This window comes from Ursus americanus, chromosome 26 (assembly GCF_024610735.1).
Source record: "Ursus americanus isolate L20-20 chromosome 26, mUrsAme1.1.p, whole genome shotgun sequence".
Taxonomy (NCBI): Eukaryota; Metazoa; Chordata; class Mammalia; order Carnivora; family Ursidae; genus Ursus; species Ursus americanus.
The window spans coordinates 13933107-13953831 of record NC_142152.1 but is presented as its reverse complement, the minus strand read 5'-3'; the positions used below and the strand labels follow the sequence as shown (position 1 = coordinate 13953831).

General features: G+C 43.7%; 1 protein-coding gene across 2 annotated transcripts in view; it reads left to right on the top strand.

Annotated features, from left to right (window-relative positions):
- The window catches only part of ZFYVE26 (zinc finger FYVE-type containing 26), a 64073-nt gene that overhangs the window by 18930 nt on the left and 24418 nt on the right, over positions 1–20725 (top strand). For both annotated transcript variants that reach the window (XM_045807975.2, XM_087856046.1), the window contains 15 exons: positions 2097–2165; positions 2864–3015; positions 5143–5344; positions 6312–6575; positions 8354–8473; positions 8566–8730; positions 9253–9471; positions 10483–10585; positions 11437–12182; positions 13877–14073; positions 15074–15178; positions 16772–16894; positions 17297–17473; positions 18865–19111; positions 19830–19934. In XM_045807975.2, the coding sequence (XP_045663931.2) occupies positions 2097–2165; positions 2864–3015; positions 5143–5344; positions 6312–6575; positions 8354–8473; positions 8566–8730; positions 9253–9471; positions 10483–10585; positions 11437–12182; positions 13877–14073; positions 15074–15178; positions 16772–16894; positions 17297–17473; positions 18865–19111; positions 19830–19934 (2994 nt within the window). The remainder of the gene's footprint in view (positions 1–2096; positions 2166–2863; positions 3016–5142; positions 5345–6311; positions 6576–8353; positions 8474–8565; positions 8731–9252; positions 9472–10482; positions 10586–11436; positions 12183–13876; positions 14074–15073; positions 15179–16771; positions 16895–17296; positions 17474–18864; positions 19112–19829; positions 19935–20725) is intronic.

Genomic DNA, 20725 nt, shown 5'->3' with positions numbered 1-20725 from the left:
TTCCGTTGTTATATGTACTACCCTTTTGTGGACTTTAAATTGTTTCTGTTTTTTACTATTATGAACAATGCTATAGTAAACAACCTTGTACATAATGTCTGTGCATACATACATACATACATACATGTGTGTGAATGTAGCTATAGAATAAGTCCCTAGCAGTAGAATAGCAAGGTCAAAGATATATGGATATGAAATATAGACACTACCAAATTGCCTTAAAAAAGAGGTAGACCAGGACGCCTGGGTGGCTCAGTTACTTAAGTGTCCAACTCTTGATTTCGGCTCAGGTCATGATCTCAGGGTGCTGAGATCAAGCCCCGAGTCAGGCTCCGTGCTGAGCATGGAGCCTGTTTAAGATTCTCTGTCTCTCCCTCTCCCTCTGCCCCTACCTCTCCCACCCCTGCCCCCCTGCTCATGCTTGCTCTCTCTCTCAAAAAAAGAAAAGAGGTGGACCAATTTATATTCCCATCAACTATATATGAAGGCCTGTTTGCACATACATTCATCAAAAATGAGTCAATTTAAGAAATTTTTTTTATCGATGTGATTATAATAATGGTTTTTATGTTTAATATTTTGATACTAATTTTTAGCTTGAAGTTGAATGTCTTTTCATGTATTTATTGGCCATTTACGTTTTTCTCTGAGTTGCTTATTCATATCTGAGGTCCATATTTTCTGTTGGGTTTGCTTTCTTTTTGAATTGTAAGAAGCGTTTTATACATTAAGGAAAATATTCTGTCATTGTATGCTACAGTTTTTCTGTATTTTGTCTTTAGACTTTGATTATGAGTTTTTCTTGAGTTTAATACGGGAGCATTATACAGGAGTATTACATTTTTAGATAATCAAATTTCCAATACGGCTTTTGATGCTGGTTTTTAAATAATTAACAGGGAAAGGGTGCCTGGCTGGCTTAGTCGATGGAACGTGCGACTCTTAATCTCAGGATTGTGAGTTCGAGCCCCATGCTGGGTGTAGAGATTACTTAAAAATAAAAAAATCTAATTAAAAATAAATAACAAGAAATTCATAAGAATTTCCTATGTGCTAAACAGTGAGAGGTAGCTTAAGGGCAGTGAATGTGGCATGAACCAGGACTTTGCTTCAGAGAATTTGTAAGTTACCTGTATTGACACTATATATGAAAAACTTCAACTGCACTGAGACACTGCCTGAAAACAGAAGAAATTTCTTAAAGGGGGAGATCAGCATAGCCTACAAAGGTCAGGGAAAGGGATGTTATGAAAGAGTTGACTCTTGAACAGGTCTCAGAAGAATGAGTAGGCTCTAGCTAAGTGGCAGTGAGAAAAGTAAGCATAGTGGGTAGGGTGGAGGATACTGTGACAGAAACCTGCAAACTTCAAGATTGAGTTGCTGAGGCCCTTAGGCTGCTCAGTTAATTGGTTTTAGTCAAAATAGTTTGCATTCACTTGGCCAATTCAGCCCAAGAATGCACAATCCATCTTTTTCCTCCTGCTGTTTGTTCCTTTCCAGTGAGCCCAGGAGCCTCCTATGCATAGCGCTGATAACTCTCTTAAATGACCACAGTAAGCAATAGTGAGCCTCCGTTCACAGACCCTAGCACTTCAGAAAGCAGGTGTTGAGAAGAAGCTTTTCCTCCAGGGCTTTAAATATCATGGTGTTTGCCAGACTGGGTCTTACACTTGGTTCCCTACCTTTTCAAGTATGAGGACACCTTTTTCTATGTCAGAAAATTCTGTGGCCCTCTTTGCACCCTACCATTTCCTGCTCATAATAGTTGCGCTTTTATTTTGCCAGAATATTGACAGTGCTTAGTAAGCAGATGGAGGTCGCTGACCCCTGCAAGTAACTTGAAAGCTCCTGAGGCTGTGATACCCACAGGTTGGAAACCACTACTACTCAAAATGAGCACAGGGGCCATATTAAGCCCACCCTTCACCTTTGGTCTATAGAAACTTGTGTTTGCTGTAGAAAGAGCAGCAAGGGGTAATTGTTACCCATTACCCTCTCACTCTTAATACCCAGACCTTGGCTTCAAGCTGACTTCTTAATTTCCACACTGTAAGGAGTTGAGGGTTGATTCTCTCTCTTCTTCCTAATACCTTTAGATGGCCGGGACAGAAGTTCGAATCCATCCCTGGAAAGTACAAGTAGTGAGCTGAGCACAAGTACTTCAGGTATGGGGGTCCCAACCAGTTGCCAACTTCAAGCAGCTTTGCCCTGATGTAGAGTTGCCCCACACCACAGTATAAAATCCTGGACTGAACAGTTTATGCCTGTGTTCAAGAAGGTTGGTTCTAAGAGATACCAGCTTCCGGTTATAAATAAGTCCTGGGGCTATAATACACAGCATGGTGAGTGTAGTTAACAGTACTGTATTGTATATTTGAAAGTGGCTAAGAAAGTAGATGTTAAAAATTCTATCACAAGAAAAAAAATTTGTAACTAGGTGTGATAAATGATGGATGTTAACTAAACTTATTGGGGTGATCATTTCACAATATATACATAAATCATTATGTTGTACACCTAAAACTAATACAGTGTTATATGTCAATTATATCTCAATTTGAAAAAAAAAAAAAGAAGAAGGTGGGTTCTGCAGATAGGGAAAAGGGGAAGGGCTGTCTCACTATCAGTGGAGTTACCCGTCAGCAGAGCGAAACAGAGGTGAATAACCCAAAAATAGTACTTAAGTCTTGTATTCAAAGATGATAGCATAGGTTTGCCCTGCAACTGAGGAAAAAGTAAGCCCTGCTTATGGAACTTTTAGACAAGGACCTTGAAGATAAGAGTTTAGTGGGAGGTGCCAGCAGTATCGTTTTTCTTCAGTTTCTGTTGCTTCCTTGGTCCCCACATTCTTGTGTCCCAACAGAGGGAAGTCTGAACGCTGTGTCCGGAAGGAATGAGCTGGATGGCCGATTGCAGCCCCAGTCTCAAAATTCACTCATCCCCATGATGTTCTCCCCCCCTGAGTCACTGCTGGCATCCTGCATCCTCCGGGGGAACTTTGCAGAAGCCCACCAGGTAAGGGGAGTACCTGTGTAGCAGATGTGAGCCACCCAGGCCATACCTTGTCCTAGGAAAGAATACTAAGGCAGCCCGTAGCTGTCCGGGCCCCCCTGGGCCTCATGTAAAGCCAGACTTATGTGCAACCAGAGCCTCAGGAGCACCTGAGGGCCACAACCAGCAGGGGCAACGGGGATATTTCCACGTTCAAGGCCCTGTCCTCAGCGTTGTGAATTTCAGGATTCATCTTGGATTTTAAGCTGTTGAATCATTTCTTAACAGAAACAGTGTTTTAACAAGATAAAAGAAAATATTTAGCCACAATTCCACCACTTGAAAACATTGAAATATTTTGTTTCTTTTCTTGTACTCCTTCTGTGAATACATATGTGGTTTTATATAATTAAAAATCAGGATGCAATTATTAATAATAACTAGAATGCCAATTCATTATACAAGAAGTATAGGAGACTACCAAACTAGAGTGTTCACGATATATAGGAAAAAGCACAAGGAGTAGAAGTCAGAAAGACTCTTACACTCTGAAATTCCATATCCTCTTTTGAAAATTGGAGTTAAATGTAATACCTCCTTGTCCTATCTCATGGGAATGTTAAGAGGATTATGTACAAGCTGTGAGATATGCAAGAATCCTCTAAAAAAAATTGCTTAAACTTAATGGCATAAAAACCTACTATTCTGGTTTTTAAAAACTCTCTTGGTATTTTTATCATGCTTGTGCTGATCCCTTAATGCATACGTCAGAATTTTTCTTTCATGTGAATTCAGTTCAGGAGTAAATTGAGGAGAAATATAGGTGGTGGAAGAATCTTTGTTCAAATTCCTCTGATCATTTTAGATCCCATACTTGAATGATAATAATTCTGACCCTCTGGGAGCACCCTTGCCAACTTTTTTTTTTTTTTAAGATTTTTTTATTTATCCATTTGACAGAGAGAGAGACAGCCAGCGAGAGAGGGAACACAAGCAGGGGGAGTGGGAGAGGAAGAAGTAGGCTCCCAGCGGAGGAGCCCGATGAGGGGCTTGATCCCAGAACGCTGGGATGACGCCCTGAGCCGAACAAAGGCAGACGCTTAACGACTGAGCCACCCAGGCGCCCCTCTTGTCAAACTTTTTACATCCAAATCCAGAGAGGGATTCAGTGGGACCACCCCCTCCCCCCCAGGCTCAAGGCTTTACTCCTAAATGTCCTCACTTCTTCCTTTCCTGGGACCTTGATCTTCTTTTCTTTCTTTCTTTCTTTTTTTTTATTTTTAATAAAAATTCCTGTTTTCTTAAGCTGGTTATAGAATAAGTCATGTGTATTACAAGAAAATACCAAAAAATATTAATAAGTGTTCATTAATCCTATTGTCCAGAACAACCGATATTAAAGGTGTAAAGTATATTTTTGCCAATATTTTTCCAAGTTGTGAATGACTTTAATATAGTGAAAATTATTTTGAATCTATTATTTAGTGCCTTTTTTGCATTTGCCTCGTGATTGGTTTTAGTGACCTCACAATAGTCTGATCAGGTAGGTGCATTTGACCATTCCTCTGCTACTCAACTTACATTCTTTTCAACCCTGTAACAGTTGTAATAAATAGTGCCAAGATTAACACCTTTGGGCATTAAGTCTTTTGAATTGTTTCCTTAAGAGAGTTTCTCATAAAAATTACTAAGTCAGAGAATAAAAACATCTTTAAAGCTCTATAGATTGTCAAATTGCTTTTCAAAAAAGATTGTGACAGTTCACCCTGCCAGCACTCCACGAAGGTTATTTTTACTTTGTCATTGTGAGAGATGCAGAATGGGATTAGTGTTTCTCAAATTCCCTGGATTACTAGTCAGGGAAAACATTTTTCACCTATATATTAGTCATACGTAATTAGTCATATGTGTTTTTTCTTGGAAACTATTTATGTCTTTTGCCTGTTTTCTGTTGGAGCCGTGGTGGCTTTCTTGCTGACTTTTATGAATTATTTCTGTATTTGATCTATTCTTCTAACATTAGGTGCTCTCACAAGCCTCCCAAGCAGATGTCTCAGGGCCATACTGTAGTGCTAGGCAAGATCTCCTGTCTCTAGACTCCCTGACTCAGCAGACCCAGCACAACCCCCACTCCTCCTCCTCCTGTGACAGGTGGTGTTCATGTTCAACCTGAAGTCCTCGCCCAGCTCAGGGGAACTGATGTTCATGGAGCGCTACCAGGAGGTAATCCAGGAGCTGTCCCGGGTGGAGCACAAGATCGAAAACCAGAACTCAGATGGCGGTAGCAGCACCATTCGAAGAACAGGCAGTGGCCGCTCCACACTACAGGCCATTGGCAGCGCTGCAGCAGCAGGTGCACCATAGGTGGTGAGGTAGCCAGGGGAGGAGGGGATGGGGGAACAGCCACCCAAATCATAGGTACCTCATGCAGGTGAGCAAAAATCCAGAGCAGGACACTTGCCGTGAAGAATAGCAGTCCTGACACAGGCAGACTCTGTTTCTAGCTGTGCCTAGCTTCCCTGACCCCAGTGGTCCCATACCTGCCACTTGAGCTACTCCATTCAACCTGTCCTATGGGATTTAAACTGCAGGGTGTGAATGCTGCTTCCCCCATTTGTTTTGATGGCCACTAGCTTGGGCTTTGGGAAATGGTTGGGAGTTTATTTCCTTCCTATGTAACTATTCCAGGATAAAGCATATCACTTCACTTTTCTGTAAAGTGAAGAAGTTATGTATAACACTGATGGCTTAGGATTCACAGGTGTTAATGCCCAACATGGGCTACACTGCAAAAGCTCATCCTTTCATGATTTCTTGGAAGTGGAATCCTGCCCCACATTTCCGCATCTCTTACTGGTCTAGGTTCCACATGTCAAGTACCATCAAGTACACATTGCTCCTTCTACATTCTCCTAGAAATTTTCTGTAGCTCTTCAAAAGAATATTTGCACATCTTTTTTGTTTGTAATATAAATGGGTTCTTAACAATAGGTCCTGTTTTCTACCTTGTTTTTTTAGCAATGTGTTTTAGAGATCATTTCTGATTAGCACACACAAATACACCTCATTCTTTCTCAGCCTACCTTTAGATCCCATTGGGAAGAAGCCCCTAATTATCTTGACCATTTTGAGTTTCTCTGGGTCTGCCTTTCTGTAACGTTGTTTTGAGGCCATAGAGTAGGCTGTAATGATGGTGTTTAATATACATAGAAGATATCCCATGCAGAAGGATCATTTTTTTAGTAACCACTTTTCAAAATAAAAGTGGTACTGAGAATCATGTTAACCTCTTGCTTTTTACTCCCCTGCTGGGTGTCCAGGGATGGTATTTTACTCCATCTCTGATGTGACTGATAAGCTACTCAGTACCTCTGGAGAACCCATCCCCACGCTCCAGGAGGACTTTTGGATAAGCAATACCCTGGTGGAACCCACTGCTCCCCTGAGAGAGGTTCTGGAAGACCTCAGCCCCCCTGCCATGGCTGCATTTGACCTCGCTTGCTCTCAGTGCCAGCTCTGGAAAACCTGCAAGCAGCTCTTGGAAACAGCTGAACGACGTCTGAACGTTAGCCTTGAGAGCCGGGGTGAGTGTGCTTCTTTAGCTTTATTCCTTCATTCTCAAATGAGGGGATGGGTTTCTGAGATGCTTGATAAACTATATAAGAAGAAAATCCTTACTGGGTAAGGAGGAGACAGGGAGGAAGGAGTATTAGTTAATTTCCTCATGTCCAATCTGGTCATTTAAATATAATCTGAGACTCTTATCTTCTTAATAGACTGGGCAATCTGCAATCATTTAGGGAAATTCTTTTCTGGTTTATAGATAAATTCAAGGAAGAAATATATATTCAAAAATTGTACAAATGGAAATTGTGCCTTTAGACTGCATGCCCCTGCCCGAGTGAACCCCACTTAACCTAAAACCTAGAACAGTCTTGAGTTTGTAAATTCATGGATCACAGTTAAAGGGAAGATTGTATTTTGAGGTTAATAATGTCCCAGAATGTGTATATGGAATTTTTAGAGAAATCCAGTATATGAAGGCTGAGGAATGTGAAGAAACAATTAGGAAAAGTTCCATTCCACCCATCCTTGATACACACACCAGACATTGGAAAGAGCACACCTCTCTCAGTAATATGGAAAGAGGAATGGTGAATAGGTCGTGATATGATATCCACTCCTAGACTCAGTGATTCATTAGAAGTTACAGAACTCAGCATATAGTTATACTCATGGCTAAAATTTATTTCAGCAAAAAGATATGCAGCAAAATCAGCAAAGGAAAAAGGCCCATGGTATACAGTCTGAAGAAAACCAGACACAACTTCCAAGAGTCTTCCTGTGGAGTCCCACAGGCTGTGCTTAATTCCTCCAGCAGTATTTGTGACAAGTGTATGCAAGGAAGCTCATTAGAGACTCAATGCCCAAGGCTTTAATGGGGAGCCATCTCTGCCAGCATGTACCAAAATTCTAGACTCTCAAAAGGAAAGCAGGTGTTCAGTGTAAACCACATTGTACACAGTTTAGGCACAGTGGACCACTCTCATCATTTATGGCACGTTTTATAGCAATGTCAGAAACCATTTACCAGTCAAGTTTGCAGCTGCCAACCAATGGCAACCTTATAAGCAAGACTTTCTAAGGATAGTGGTCACAGGCCTGCTGTGGTACCTTTTTTCTGCACACCCCTAGAAATCACTTCTGACCTGTTGGTTAAAATGTACTTTAATGTTCAGGTAGTCCTTCTAAGAAAGTATATTGTGCCATATACAATGCTGTTTTTATCACACAGTTTCCCTCCCCCTCATGTAGTATTCATATTTGAAAATGAAAGGAGATATTATTCAGACTGTTAATAGTTGGAATGGTTTCATGTCAGTCAGTTAGGAATTAATTTAGTACCTACTGTGTTCCCAGATTATCTGAAGTGTAGGGGGTACAGGAGAGATAATAAGAAATAATCTTTGTCCATAAAGTTGTTCATAGTCTAGTCAGGGTGTCAAGATGCCACTTAAAGCAAAGAGAGAAGACAGATATGATCCCAGCTCAAGTTCTCAGCTGAGGACACTACCAAGGCAAATTCACAAGAAGTGATTGGCTTGGGACAGCAGTTCCGTAGGAGTGCCAGAGATTCTGGGTCTGCTGCTTTTGGCAGCGGAGGCATCATGCTGGAGGGAGCTCTGGAACCTCAGGCGTGGAATGAGCCAGGTAAGCTGGTCGTCACCCAAAATGGCACAGCAGATATTTCCTCCTTAACATTGGAGAAAATAAAATTTTACAAGTAAATACAGAAAAACTGAGTATCAGTCTTTGAAAGTGCCTGATTTTTTTCTGCATTCCCTCTTCAATCCATTTCCAGGTCGACGGCTAGACCACATACTCCTCAGTGCTGATGGCATTCGAGGTTTTCCAGTTGTTCTTCAGCAAATCAGTAAGATCCTCAACTATCCTCTTATGTCAGCCGGACAGACTAAGTCAGGTGAGCTGCTTTTCTCCCTTCTTCTCCTTGCTCCTGGATTTGGAACATTAGGTCAGCATCAGAATTCACTTTTTCTCATTTGCTTTCCACAGAGAGTGTAGAAGAAAAAGGAGCGGGCCCTCCACGATGCAGCATCGCTGAGCTGCTTCAGATGTGCTGGCCCAGCCTCACCGAGGACTGTGTGGCCAGCCATGCCACTCTCTCGCAGCAGCTGGATCAGGTCCTCCAGTTGCTGAGAGAGGCACTACAGCGGCCAGGTACAGGCCCAACTGCGTCACAGCAGATGAAGGCTGAACTGGGGAGAGGAAACAGCCAGGAGTGAAGGAGCCCTTTAGAGCAGAGGCTTACGACTCCAGAACTGGGTGCTTGCAGCCCCCTTGTTAGCCAGGGCATGTCTCACAGCTAACTCCACCTGTTTCCCCACCACTCCAGTGAAGGGGTGCTTAATGCTCCATTAGCTGATACATCTTTCTGATTCTTAATGACAAATACACCCAGAAGATACTTAGTAAATATTGATCAACCTTCCCTAAAAGATTACTGTGTTCTTCATAGAGCCATTCCACCCCGCAGATACTGGGGTGAAAACAGGACTATCCACCCTGATTTTTCCAGACTTAAATCTCTGCCTGGCTGAGAATCACTTGTAAAGGCAACCAACATAGGATTTTATAGCTACCTTATAAGTTTAGTACCCAAGCTCAAGGAGGCCCCATTGATCCAAAGCTGGAAGCACAGACTAAAGCCTCCATTCCTTCTCCTGTCATAACTCCTTCCAGAGCCCAGGAGTACTCCACTCTCCTCGCTGGTGGAGCAGGCAGCCCAGAAAGCTCCAGAGGCAGAGGCCCACCCTGTGCACATCCAGACTCAGCTCCTCCAGAAGAACTTGGGCAAACAGACCCCAGCAGGCAGCAGACAGACTGACTACATGGGCACCTTTTTCAGTTACTGCAGCACCATGGCTGCAGTTCTCCTTCGGAGTCTGAGCTCTGAGCCTGGTGAGTAGCAAGAAAGAGGAGACGGAGTCATGACTGGCCCAGTGTTTAGAGCAGGGAGGAGGAAAGGTGCACAATTAAAGAGGTTCTGGGTACTGGGGCGCCTGCAGGGCTCGGTTGGGTGTCTGACTCTTGGTTTCAGCTCTGGTCATGATCTGAGGTTGTGAGATTGAGCCCTGTGTCAGGCTTTGAGCTGGGCATGGATCCTGCTTGAGATTCTCTCCCTCTGCTCCGCCTCCCCTTCTCTAAAAGAAAAAAGAGAGAGAGAGAGGTTCTAGATACAGTAGTAGCCAAGAATGCTAGATTTATAGGGTCCTCTCTTACTCTTCTCTGTGTTTTATTCATCCTTGTCTCCCCACTGCCTCGTAGAACTGTGTAGCACATGGGAGTACTTGATAAATTTTAATTGCATTAATGACAAAAAGTACCTCTCTCAGACCATCGTGGATTTGAGGACCCAGAGAGGATCAAGTCTCTGAAATGAGGGCCAGGTTCTTACTTGAGTCCACAGAGCGAGTATTGCGTGCACTTTAGTCATGTTGAAGAGAGCAGGGTGAGCTGCTTGTGGCTAGACCTACCCACTAAAGTCTGTCTGTGGGTGGAAGTCTTTAGAGCAGTAGTAAGGTGTAAATTCGTAGTCAGGGTCATGTCGAGAATACCCTTTACAAAGAAAATATCAACAGAAGGGCTCTCAATGTAGTCTTTTTTTTTTTTTCCTGAGTTTTTTGGGGTTTGTTTGTTTGTTTTTGAGAGAGAGAGAACAGAGCGAAAGAGCACGAGTGGGAGGTGGGGGTCAGAAGGAGAGGGAGAAGCAGGCTCCCCAGTGAGCAGGGAACCTGATGTGGGGCTCGATCCCAGGACCCCAGGACCCCAGGACCATGACCTGAGCCAAAGGCAGATGCTTAACCAACTGAGACATTCAGGCACCCCATACTCTTCTTTATTAATTCTGGGAAAAGGGGCTCTGAGCTGTTACAGTCAGTGGTGAAAACAAAAGTCCCTTTATCTTTGCAGATCACATGGAGGTCAAGGTAGGAAATCCATTTGTTCTCCTGCAACAGAGCTCTTCCCAACTTGTGTCACACCTCCTGCTTGAGCGACAAGTTCCCCCAGACAGGTAGGAGCTACTTTGTGGGAGTTAAGCACGGATGGGCCTTCCTGACTGTTTCGTTTCATTAAGGAATGCCAGGACTCAGTGGGGTTGTGCTTGAGTTCAGTACAGAGAATGGGGATTTCTTCCAGACTTTTCCCTTAATTTGCATTTACTCTTACACAGCTACATTAGAATTCGATTTTAGTTCGCCTCATTTCTTTCTGTTTTGCCACGTCTCACAACATTTATATTACAAGCATCAAATTAAGGGATGAGTCTTCATTTATGAATAAGCACAAGTCCAAAAATTGGATAATTCTTTAGTTGGCTATGCTAGAGGAAAAAAAGCATTCTCATAGATTGCTGGTGGGATATAAATTAGTACAGCCTCTGTGGGAAGACAGTTTGCCCGTATTTATTTTAAAAAGCAAATTTGTATACCCTTCAATTTAGCAATCCACATTGTGGAATTTATCCTGTGGCTTTAGTGACCCGTGAAAAATCACATATATATACAAAGTCATTTTGTTACAGCCTTATATTTAATAGAAACAGATAAGAAAAATTCACTGTTCGGTAATAAAGACTAGTTAAATTATGGCTCAACCCATAATGGAATACTGTATAGCTGTAAATAGGAATGAGGGGGTCTCTCTGTAGAGGGATGTGGACAGATCTCCCAGATACATTATCAAGTGAAAAAGCAAGAGCAGAGCAGTGTGTCTAATAGGCTACCTTTTATGTGGGGAGGAAAGAGAGAAAGCAGAGCAACAAAGAGCCTGCGTTTACATTTGATTGTATAAACAGAAATTCTAAGCTTGGGTAATATGCCTGTGCACTCAGGTCTGGTGCGTCCTCTGCTTCTCTCCCTCCAGGCTGGCAGCCCTTCTGGCCCAAGAGGGGCTCAGCCTGAGTGTGCCGAAGGTCATCGTTAACTGCTGCTGTGAGCCTCTTGCCCTTTGCTCTTCCCGGCAAAGCCAGCAAACGTCATCCCTTCTGACCCACCTGGACGTCCTGGTCCAGCTACATACCTCCCACTGCCTGGAGGACCTGCCACTTTCTACACTGAGCTCCCCAAAGCCAACTGGGATTTCCACACTGGAGAGAAAGCCCCACTCCTCCCCAAGGGATTCATCACTCCCCGCCTTTACGTCCTCTGCCTTGGCCTTCCTTAAGTCCCGCTCAAAGCTGCTGGCCACAGTGGCCTGTCTGGGCGCTTCCCAGGGGCCAAAGCTCACCAAGCCCAGCCTGCCATGGAAGGAGCTTCGTGGCCGCAGGGAGGTGCCTCTGAGTGCAGAGCAGGTAGCCCAGGAGTGTGAGCGCCTCCTGGAACAGTTCCCTATGCTCAAGGCCTCCCTCCTGGCTGCCTGGGAGCCACTACGACGGTCCACCGAGCAGGGGCAGAGCCTGGCAGTGAGTCTCTGTGGCCGGGCCAGTCTCTCTACCGTGCTCCTGGGCCTACACTCTCCCAGTGCCCTAGATGTGCTCACGGAGGCCTTCGAGGAAGCCCTGGTGGCCAGAGATTGGTCCCGAGCCCTTCAGCTCACGGAAGTGTATGGGCGAGACGTGGATGACTTGAGCAACATAAAAGATGCAGTCCTGAGCTGTGCCACAGCATGTGGTGAGCAGAAGGCTATGCCTTCCCCTTCACTGGTGGTAATAACATTGAGCATTCAATGAGTGTATCATCGCGTTTGATCCCCACAATAACTCTAGAGAAAAGTGCCATCGTAATCTCATCATATTGAAAGGAGACTAAGGCTCAGAGGATAGGAAACTTGCCTTGGGTTAGTAAGTGGTGGAGCAGAGCTTAGAACCCCACTGCATCTAACTTTTTTTTTTTTAAGATTTTATTTATTTGAGAGAGAGAACACGTGCTCAAGAGAGGGAGCACGAGCAGGGGGGAGGGGCAGAGGGAGAGGGAGAAGCAGACTCCCAGCTAAACAGGGAGCCCAATGCAGGACTGATCCCAGGACCCTGGGATTATGACCTGAGCCGAAGGCGGATGCTTATCCCACTGAACCATCCAGGCACCCCTCCATCTAACTTTAGAACAGGCAGTCATAGCCAGTATCCTCAACACTGCATATCAGAATCACTGGGAAATTCTGTAAACTACAAATATCTGAGCCCAACCCCCAGAAGCCCAAGATGAAATTCAGGCAAGTGTTGACTTTAAAACAGGGGTCAACAAATTTTCTGTGAAGGGCTTTGGAGACCATACAGTCTCAATTGCAACTACTCAACTCTGCCATTAGGGTATGAAAGCAGCCAGAGATGATACATAAACAAATGAGCATGGATATATTCTAATACAACTTTATACATAAAAACAGATTGGGGGCGCCTGGTTGGCTCCCACAGTGGAGCGTGCAACTCTTGATCTCAGGGTTGTGAGTTTAAGCCCCATGTTAGGTGTAGAGATTCTTAAAAATAAAATCTTTAAAAAACAAACAAACAAAAAAAAACCCAAAACAGACTATGGGCCTGCTTGACTATGCCTATTTTAAAAACTCCCAGTGAGGTAGCTCTTTCTGCCCTCAGGTCCTGTCCCCAGGCTTTAAAAAAACCACCTTTTTGCACTGAAAAAAATAAATAAAAGCTCCCAAAGAGCTTTTAAGGGAGTTGAGAGCGGTGACCTATAGCACTCCACTGGGGGCGGGGACAAGAGTTGGGCAAGCCGTAGGAGATGGCTTCTCAAACCCGGGTGTGGGCACCCTGCAAAAAGGAGAAAATCTCTCCTGGAGAAGGCAGAGAAATCCACCAGCTGGCTGTGCAGTCTTCATTGCTTTGAGTCTGTTTTCAGATCTGTGAAGTGGGTGTAGGAGAGAAAGATATACTAAGTAATAATGAGAGAGGGCATGGAGGGAGTGAAACTAGTTTACCTGAAATAACTTTCAAGTACTGTATGACACAGAGTGGAAATTGCAGGGAAAACTAGAAGTCCCACCTACAGGCTGAGCCTGACCCAGTGCTCTCTGTGCGGCAGGCCAAAACATGGAGAGCTTCATGTGTTCTAGCTCTTCTCCGTTCATTCCTTCCTTTCTTCCTCTCCTTTCTCCTTTTCTCTCTCTTTTCAGAAGGTCTCGTGATTGTGATTAAGTTTGCAAAATGAGAAACGTAAGGGCATATAGCATGTCTCCTTTTCATATAATGGTTCCAAGTATAAAAATTAATTAAGATCAGGTGGATCTTAAGGATCCTCCAAGTTCCTGTTATATGAAATTGAACAAAGCCCTTCTCTTAAGGACTAGCCTGGACTCAAGCTCTTCCAGTGCCAGGCTTGCTACCTCTGGGCATCTTTCCATCTTGTAGACAAAGAAGGTTGGCAGTTCCTGTTCCCTGTGAAGGACGCGTCTCTGAGAAGTCGGCTAACCCTACAGTTTGTGGACAGGTGGCCCCTGGAATGGTGCTTGGAGATCCTGGCGTACTGCATCTCAGACACAGCTGTCCAAGATGGACTAAAGCGTGAGCTACAGAGAAAGCTGGCAGAGCTACGGGTGTATCAGAAGGTATGGTTCCCGGCATCAAGAGAAAGGAAATACGCTTCCCACCATATTACCAACTCCAGCCTATTCTCATGTGATGCTGGATTTTAAAAAAATAGTCTGGGCCTGGCTTTTGTTCCGTATCTGGCTTCTGTTCTTAGGTGAACAATGAAGAGAGACCTTATATCTATTTCCTATGTTATTTTCCTTTTGTCATTTTAAATATGTATACATCAAACAAGGGTAGTAATAATAACAATCCACAAAGCCTTTTTCACATGTAAACTTGAGTTTTATGCCTGCTTTATGTCTGTTATGTGTTCCTCGTTCAAGAGTTCTTACAGAGCTTAATCTCTATTGTGTCTTTTTTAAAGATTGTTTTAAATTTCAAGAGCCATTTTGAAAGTTTGCATGGAAGTGACAGTTTGAAAATGAAAGATTTGGAAATGTGTGTTATATTCAAGATCAAGAGGCCCAAGGAGACAGATTTAGGTGGTATGGCTACATAGCAAGTGTAAAGTTTATGCTGATTTTTTCCATGTAAACCAAACAGAGTCCAGAGCCCCAGCAGAGCAAGTGAAGATGGCAGATGAGAAAGATATTCTTTCCACTCTTCCTCAGCACTTTTCATGCAGAGCTAGAATGCTTGCATGAAGGGCAGTCCCACAGAGCATTCCTGCTGGAAGAATATCTTGGGTGGAGTTTTTAAGATGGAGGAGCATGGGACAAGTGACCCCAGGAGGCTGAACAAGCTGTGAGGCACAGAAGCCTCTGAGAAAGTGAAAGGCCCCAATCCTGGCCTCCCCACTCAGCCTTTGCTCCCTGAGGATGCCTCCTGGATATGTTCACTCACCTTTCCAGTCTTTGCCTCATTTGCTTTAATTCTTCCTCTCTCCTGCCAGGTTTTGACAGCTTAACATTGGGACAGAAGCCTAGGGGTGGCCCATCCCTGGAAACTCCAATGACTTGTTCATGGAGGGGGAAGCTTCATTGTGGTTTGATAGCTCTTCCTGTCTTTCCTTAGATTCTAGGTTTGCAGGCTACCCCAGTGTGGTGTGACTGGCAGAGCCTGAGGAGCTGTTGCATTGAGGACCCATCAGCTGTCATGAACATGATTCTAGAAGCAAAGGTACTATTTTCCCAAGTGGTATTCCCCTTTTTCCCCTTCTCAGAGTTGCAACCCCTTACCTGGTTGTGTAGACCCTTTCCATGTATCAATGTCCACATTTTTTTGGTAACTACATCATGTTCTTTTTTCTTTTTGTGTGTGTGAAATGTACCAACGAACAGAGAAGTGTAGAGAATAATACAATGGATGTGTTTGCGCTATCACCCTACACTGTAAATGCTGAGTGCAGAATGTAGAGCTACTGGTGGAATTGCTGAATCATCAGGCGCAAGCATCCTCCCCTTTACGGAGACATTACAAAGTGCTCTTAAGATCAGTAGTCCACTTGCAGTTTCTGTTGCTCCATATCCTTACAGCATTTGGTATTGTCCAACTTCTCCCTTTGTGCCAGTAGGATGGTATCTCGTTACTGTTTGAATTTACATTTCCATGATTACTAATGACCTTGAATGTCTTTTTATATGTTTATTGAACATTTGAGTGCTACATAAAGTTTTACTTATTCTTTAAGGAGCTGATATACCATAGTTCAAAATGTGGATGTGCTCGTTCAGATGTTCGTGCATCGAGGAAACCTTTATTGACCATCTGTTATTTGCCACTGTACCAGATGGTGGCGAAACAAAGATAATTAAGCTTAGTCCTTGACCTTGTGAGGCTCACATTTTGGGAAAAGGGCTGATATGACACGCATCCCTAGATGATTGCGATTTATCAAGTGACAGAAGTAAACCCAGATTGTGGTGGGAGCACAGGCACAGTGCCTGATGTAGCCTGAGAAATAAAGAAGCATCCTGAACAAAGTGGCCCCAGGCAGAGTTGTGGGGAGGGCATTCCAAATGTCACCATATTAAAATACTTGGGCAAAGCCTCGGGAATTCCATTCCCTGAAACTTTAATCCAAGTTTCACACATTCGGGGTGGGCAGTAGCAAACAGGGACGTGGACAGAATCCAATGCCCAGCATGTATGTTTGGCCCATGCAATATTGGTCTGCTAGAATTTTGATTTTTTCATGTTAATTTCATTGCCAACATTTTAAAATAGGGAAATTTTTTAATTAAAAAACTTTTTTTTTAATTTTTTGAAGTTTGGCAACAGTAGGCTTGCACATTCATATGGCAACAATCAGAGCTGAGTATGCGCTGTCTCCTTTGTGTTTCATTTTGTTCTTTATTTTAATTCCAGTATAATTGACGATTAGTGTTATATTAGTTTTGTTGTACAATATACTGATTCAACAATTCTATCCATTACTTGGCACTGTTTCCTTTGGACAGTCTTCTCAGTCTTCCCCACTTCCTTAATATCTCCCCAGGGCTGTCATCTGTTTCTTTTTTATGCTAGATCTCAGAGAAAAGTGATATCATTAATCATCAACCTACTTTGATCATTTTCATAACTCCCTTGCCACTCTAATCCTTTGAGTTTATGAGTCTACTTTGATCCCAGAGTGAAGTTCCCATCCGCACTTAACCAGACTTTCCTAGGGCTTTAGCAGACTCAAAATTGCTGAGAAAAATCAGGCAAAAGCTGGATGTATGACAAGGCCAGTGATTCAAAGGGATTGAAGCCGTGTGTGTTTCCTTCTAGGAATATGGACTGTGTGAGGAATGGGGCTGCCTCTACCCCATTCCAAGAGAGCATTTAATCAGCCTACATCAAAAGCATCTTCTCCACCTTCTGGAAAGAGGAGATCATGAAAAGGCTCTGCAAGTAAGCCTCCATCTCTTGCCATTTTTCTTTTGGGATAAGACAAAAAGGTTAATCAAATCAGATGGCTTTCTTCATGCTAAATACCACACAAAGCATTTGCAATCTCAGATCTGCCGCTTCATGTCCTTCAGGAGTCCTTCTTGGCCTCAAGATGATTTTAGTCATCTTCAGTGGAAGGTGCCTAGCCCTGCCTTTCATGCCAGATGGTCAGCTGGGTTAGGATTCTGCTAAACTCTGGTCAAAGTCATCATTTGTGAAGCTGCAGGGGTGGTGAAAGAAAGAGTGCAGAGAAGGAATTAGTCCAAAATTAATAAACCTAAAGGTTTCATTCCCAAATAAAATAAGGTTGGACTGAGTTCTCTATGGGCCTCACCTTTCTCCTCTATCCTTCTCCTACAACAGCTCCTGCGAAAAATTCCTGATCCCACAATGTGCCTTGAGGTCACAGAGCAATCCCTCGACCAGCACCCTAGCTTGGCTGCTTCTCACTTCCTGGCCAACTACCTCACCACACACTTCTACGGAGAACTGACTGCTGTCCGACACCGTGAAATCCAGGCACTGTACATGGGATCCAAGGTCAGGAAAGAAAGGGGGTGTTGGTAAGGCATGCCTGGGGGAAAGACTGCCAGCCCAGCTCCCGCTTTAGAACTTAACCTTTCAATGGCTCTTCTCCCAGGCACCTGCCATTCTTGGCCTCTGTTATATAAAACCTTTATCCAGCATCCCACTCTTGCATCCCTTAGGAGTTGTCATTCTCTTACTGCCTTGTCTCCAAAGTGAATTCTACGTGGTCCTCTTAAGTTCTCTTTGTTGGTTTCCCTGGTATCTGCTAGATCAGTATTCTCAATGCAGACCATATGGTAGAATCACCTGGACTTTAAAAAAAAAAAAAATCATTGACCTTTACCCCAGATCAATTAAAACTGAATCTCTTGGGACAGGGCCTGGCTATCTTCCAAAGAGATCCTGAAGTAAGGATTTCAAACTACTGCTTAATAGCCTAGTCTATGCTAAAGAAAAGAGAGTTAATTCTGTAGGTAATGAGGTCCTTACCTTTGATGTGTGACCTGGGAGACATTAACGAACGAAATGACAAGCTAGAAAAGTAACCTGGACAAGGGAGGTTTGGAGAGAAGTGGGGCCCTCTGACGCTATTCTAATGATTCTGATTGGCAGTCATATCTACTACTCCATGAGTATGGAATTCGCCCCACGAATAGAATGAGTGCTGGGAGAACCATCAGTATGAGCACTGGCTCACGTGTGAAGAGTTCAACTACATAAAATGTTCTTAAAGAAAATGCACTCTTTTTTTTGATGCGCTGTAACTAAGTGGGGGGAATCCTTGAAAACTGGCAATGAGCAGAACCAGTGAACATATTTCAAGCCTAGTGATAACAGTCTCTAGGAGTGTAGAGACGTCATTTACCTACAGGACACTGGAGGTGCTAGGTTTAGGCAGCCTACTGATATCACTTTGTATTGCTCATTCTAATTAAGCCTCAGATGGACAGAATGATGGCTTTAAGGGTCAGGTAGAGTTCAGCTATACTGTGCAGTGCCACCTGTGGGCCAAATCCAGTCCTCATCCTCTTTCGTAAGTCAGGTTTTATTGGAATTTAAGTTCGTGCACTCATTTATTTACATATGGCCCAATGGCAGGGCTGAGTAGTTGCCACAGAGACTTCATGCCGCATAAAGCCTAAAATATGTATTATCTGACCCCTTATAGAGAAAGTTAGCCAACCTCTCATCTAGGGAAAAGGTACCTGAAGTACTTCCTGATTGCCACCTGAAAGATTGAAATAGGAGTTCAGCCTTGCTTCCTAAAAGACTGCTAGCCAGCTTCAGTAGTTAGCTATGTGCCTGTGGTCCCTGATCCCCTCCCCCCTCCCACTAAGAACCTTGGATTTCTTCTGACATGTGTGTGCCGTTTTCTTTACTCTGTGGATCTACCATACAAACAGGTTCTGTTGACCCTACCTGAGCCACACCGGACCAGCTATTCCCACTTGTCCTCTAACCCCCTTCTCATGCTGGAGCAGCTACTCATGAACATGAAAGTGGACTGGGCCACTGTGGCTGTGCAGACTCTGCACCAGCTGCTGGCTGGGCAGGAGATTGGCTTCACCATGGATGACATTGACTCACTGCTCTCCATATATGCGGGAAAAGCCTTGGACTTCCCATACTCTCTGAGGGAGAAACGATCAGGTAACTGCCAACATCCTAATGGCGGCTCCACCTAGGAGGAAACACCATACCACATCTTAGTTATAATTTGTCTTCTTTTATTATTTTGAGTTGATGAAGAGTGAAAGGTATACACTTCCAGAGAGCTAGCTCTTTGCCATACAGGAGACCTCTTGGCCTTGGAAGACGTGGCAGGCTAACCAAAATTACCACTGTGCAAACATAAAGGTTTGGGAAACAAAACATGCTGGGAGTGCTCTCTGTCTGGCCTTGGCGCAGTGGACTCTTACATACCATCATTCTGTATTGAGGCTATGTGCTGTTCCCAGGGTCATATCAGATACCACTACTACGTGAGCTGAGCCTCTTCCAGAATGAAGAAAATGAAATAAATGTAGGCTTACGTTCCCAGACAGCTTTTTAGTTTTTCTTAACTCTCTCCCTTCCAGGGCCATCGTTTAAATGTCTTCTACTTCCCTTTGGGCATTTTTAGATTTATTTTGTAAAATCCTAACAGCTACTTCATTATTTCATGTGTCTAAACGTAGTTTGCTTTTTGAGGAGTTGAAGAAGCGTGCTTGCTGTGGTCTTGGATGTACCTCAGCCATGCTGTTTACACCTGGTAGAGTCACGGGATGACAGTCAGCAAAGCAGCAGGGCTTTAAATTCAGTACCTAGCAGAGTGAGTAAAGATGCTCATGGTAGGATGATATTTTGTCAGCATTTTCCCTTTCTACAGATTCTGTGACTCACCTCCAGGAAGTCAGCCAGCCTTCAGACCTGGTGACCTTGTCTAGATCCCCGTCAGGAGAGTTCTCTGTTGCGGCGGCTGTTGCTGCTCCTGGTAAGAACAGGTTCTGTGAGTTATCTGTGGTTAAGTTCCAGCTTGCCTCATTCTGACTTTCTGATTCTTTTGCCTCTTCTTTCATTTCTAGTTACAGCATTCGTATTGTTTTTCTTGGTTCATTCCAGCTTTGTTTATCCCAGAATTTTTAACAATCAATTTTCATTATTTGCAGTAGTATTTCTATAAGATCTGTGCAAACACTGAATTGGCAAATACTGAACCATTGCTCCTAGGGGAAATGTGTGTGTGTGTGTGTGTGTGTCTGTCTGTCTGTCACTTAGATGGAAATTGAAATTGAAAACAATTCATCCTAGTAGATTTTATTTTATTTTACCCAAGAGAGAAAGAGGTTTAGAAGTGTTAAAGTGGGCAAACCCACTAATGAGTGCCTAATGAGAGTTTGGGATTCAGACCCATCCAGCTCTCCGGAGAGCCGGAGCTTCTTGCACCACCCAGCACTGTCCCCTCCCGTCTCCATCCTCCAGCCACTTCTGTGCAAGAGCTGAAATAAGAAAGCAGAACATTACCTTGTTCATCCTCAGATGAGAACCTGCATGTCAGGCGACTCAAATTATTCATTCTGCACATGTCTACAAAGGCACTGCAAATACTGATTTTGAAGTTACAAGCAAATTTTGGTGGGTGGGCAAATGCACAAATACAGACTCTGGTGAAAGGGAAGATAGAGTGTAGTCCTCATGATCATCCTGGCCCTCTGCTGCAAGTTCATTGTTTATGTCTGTCACCTACACAGAGTGCAGGCTCCTTGAAGGCCTTAGCCGTGTCTT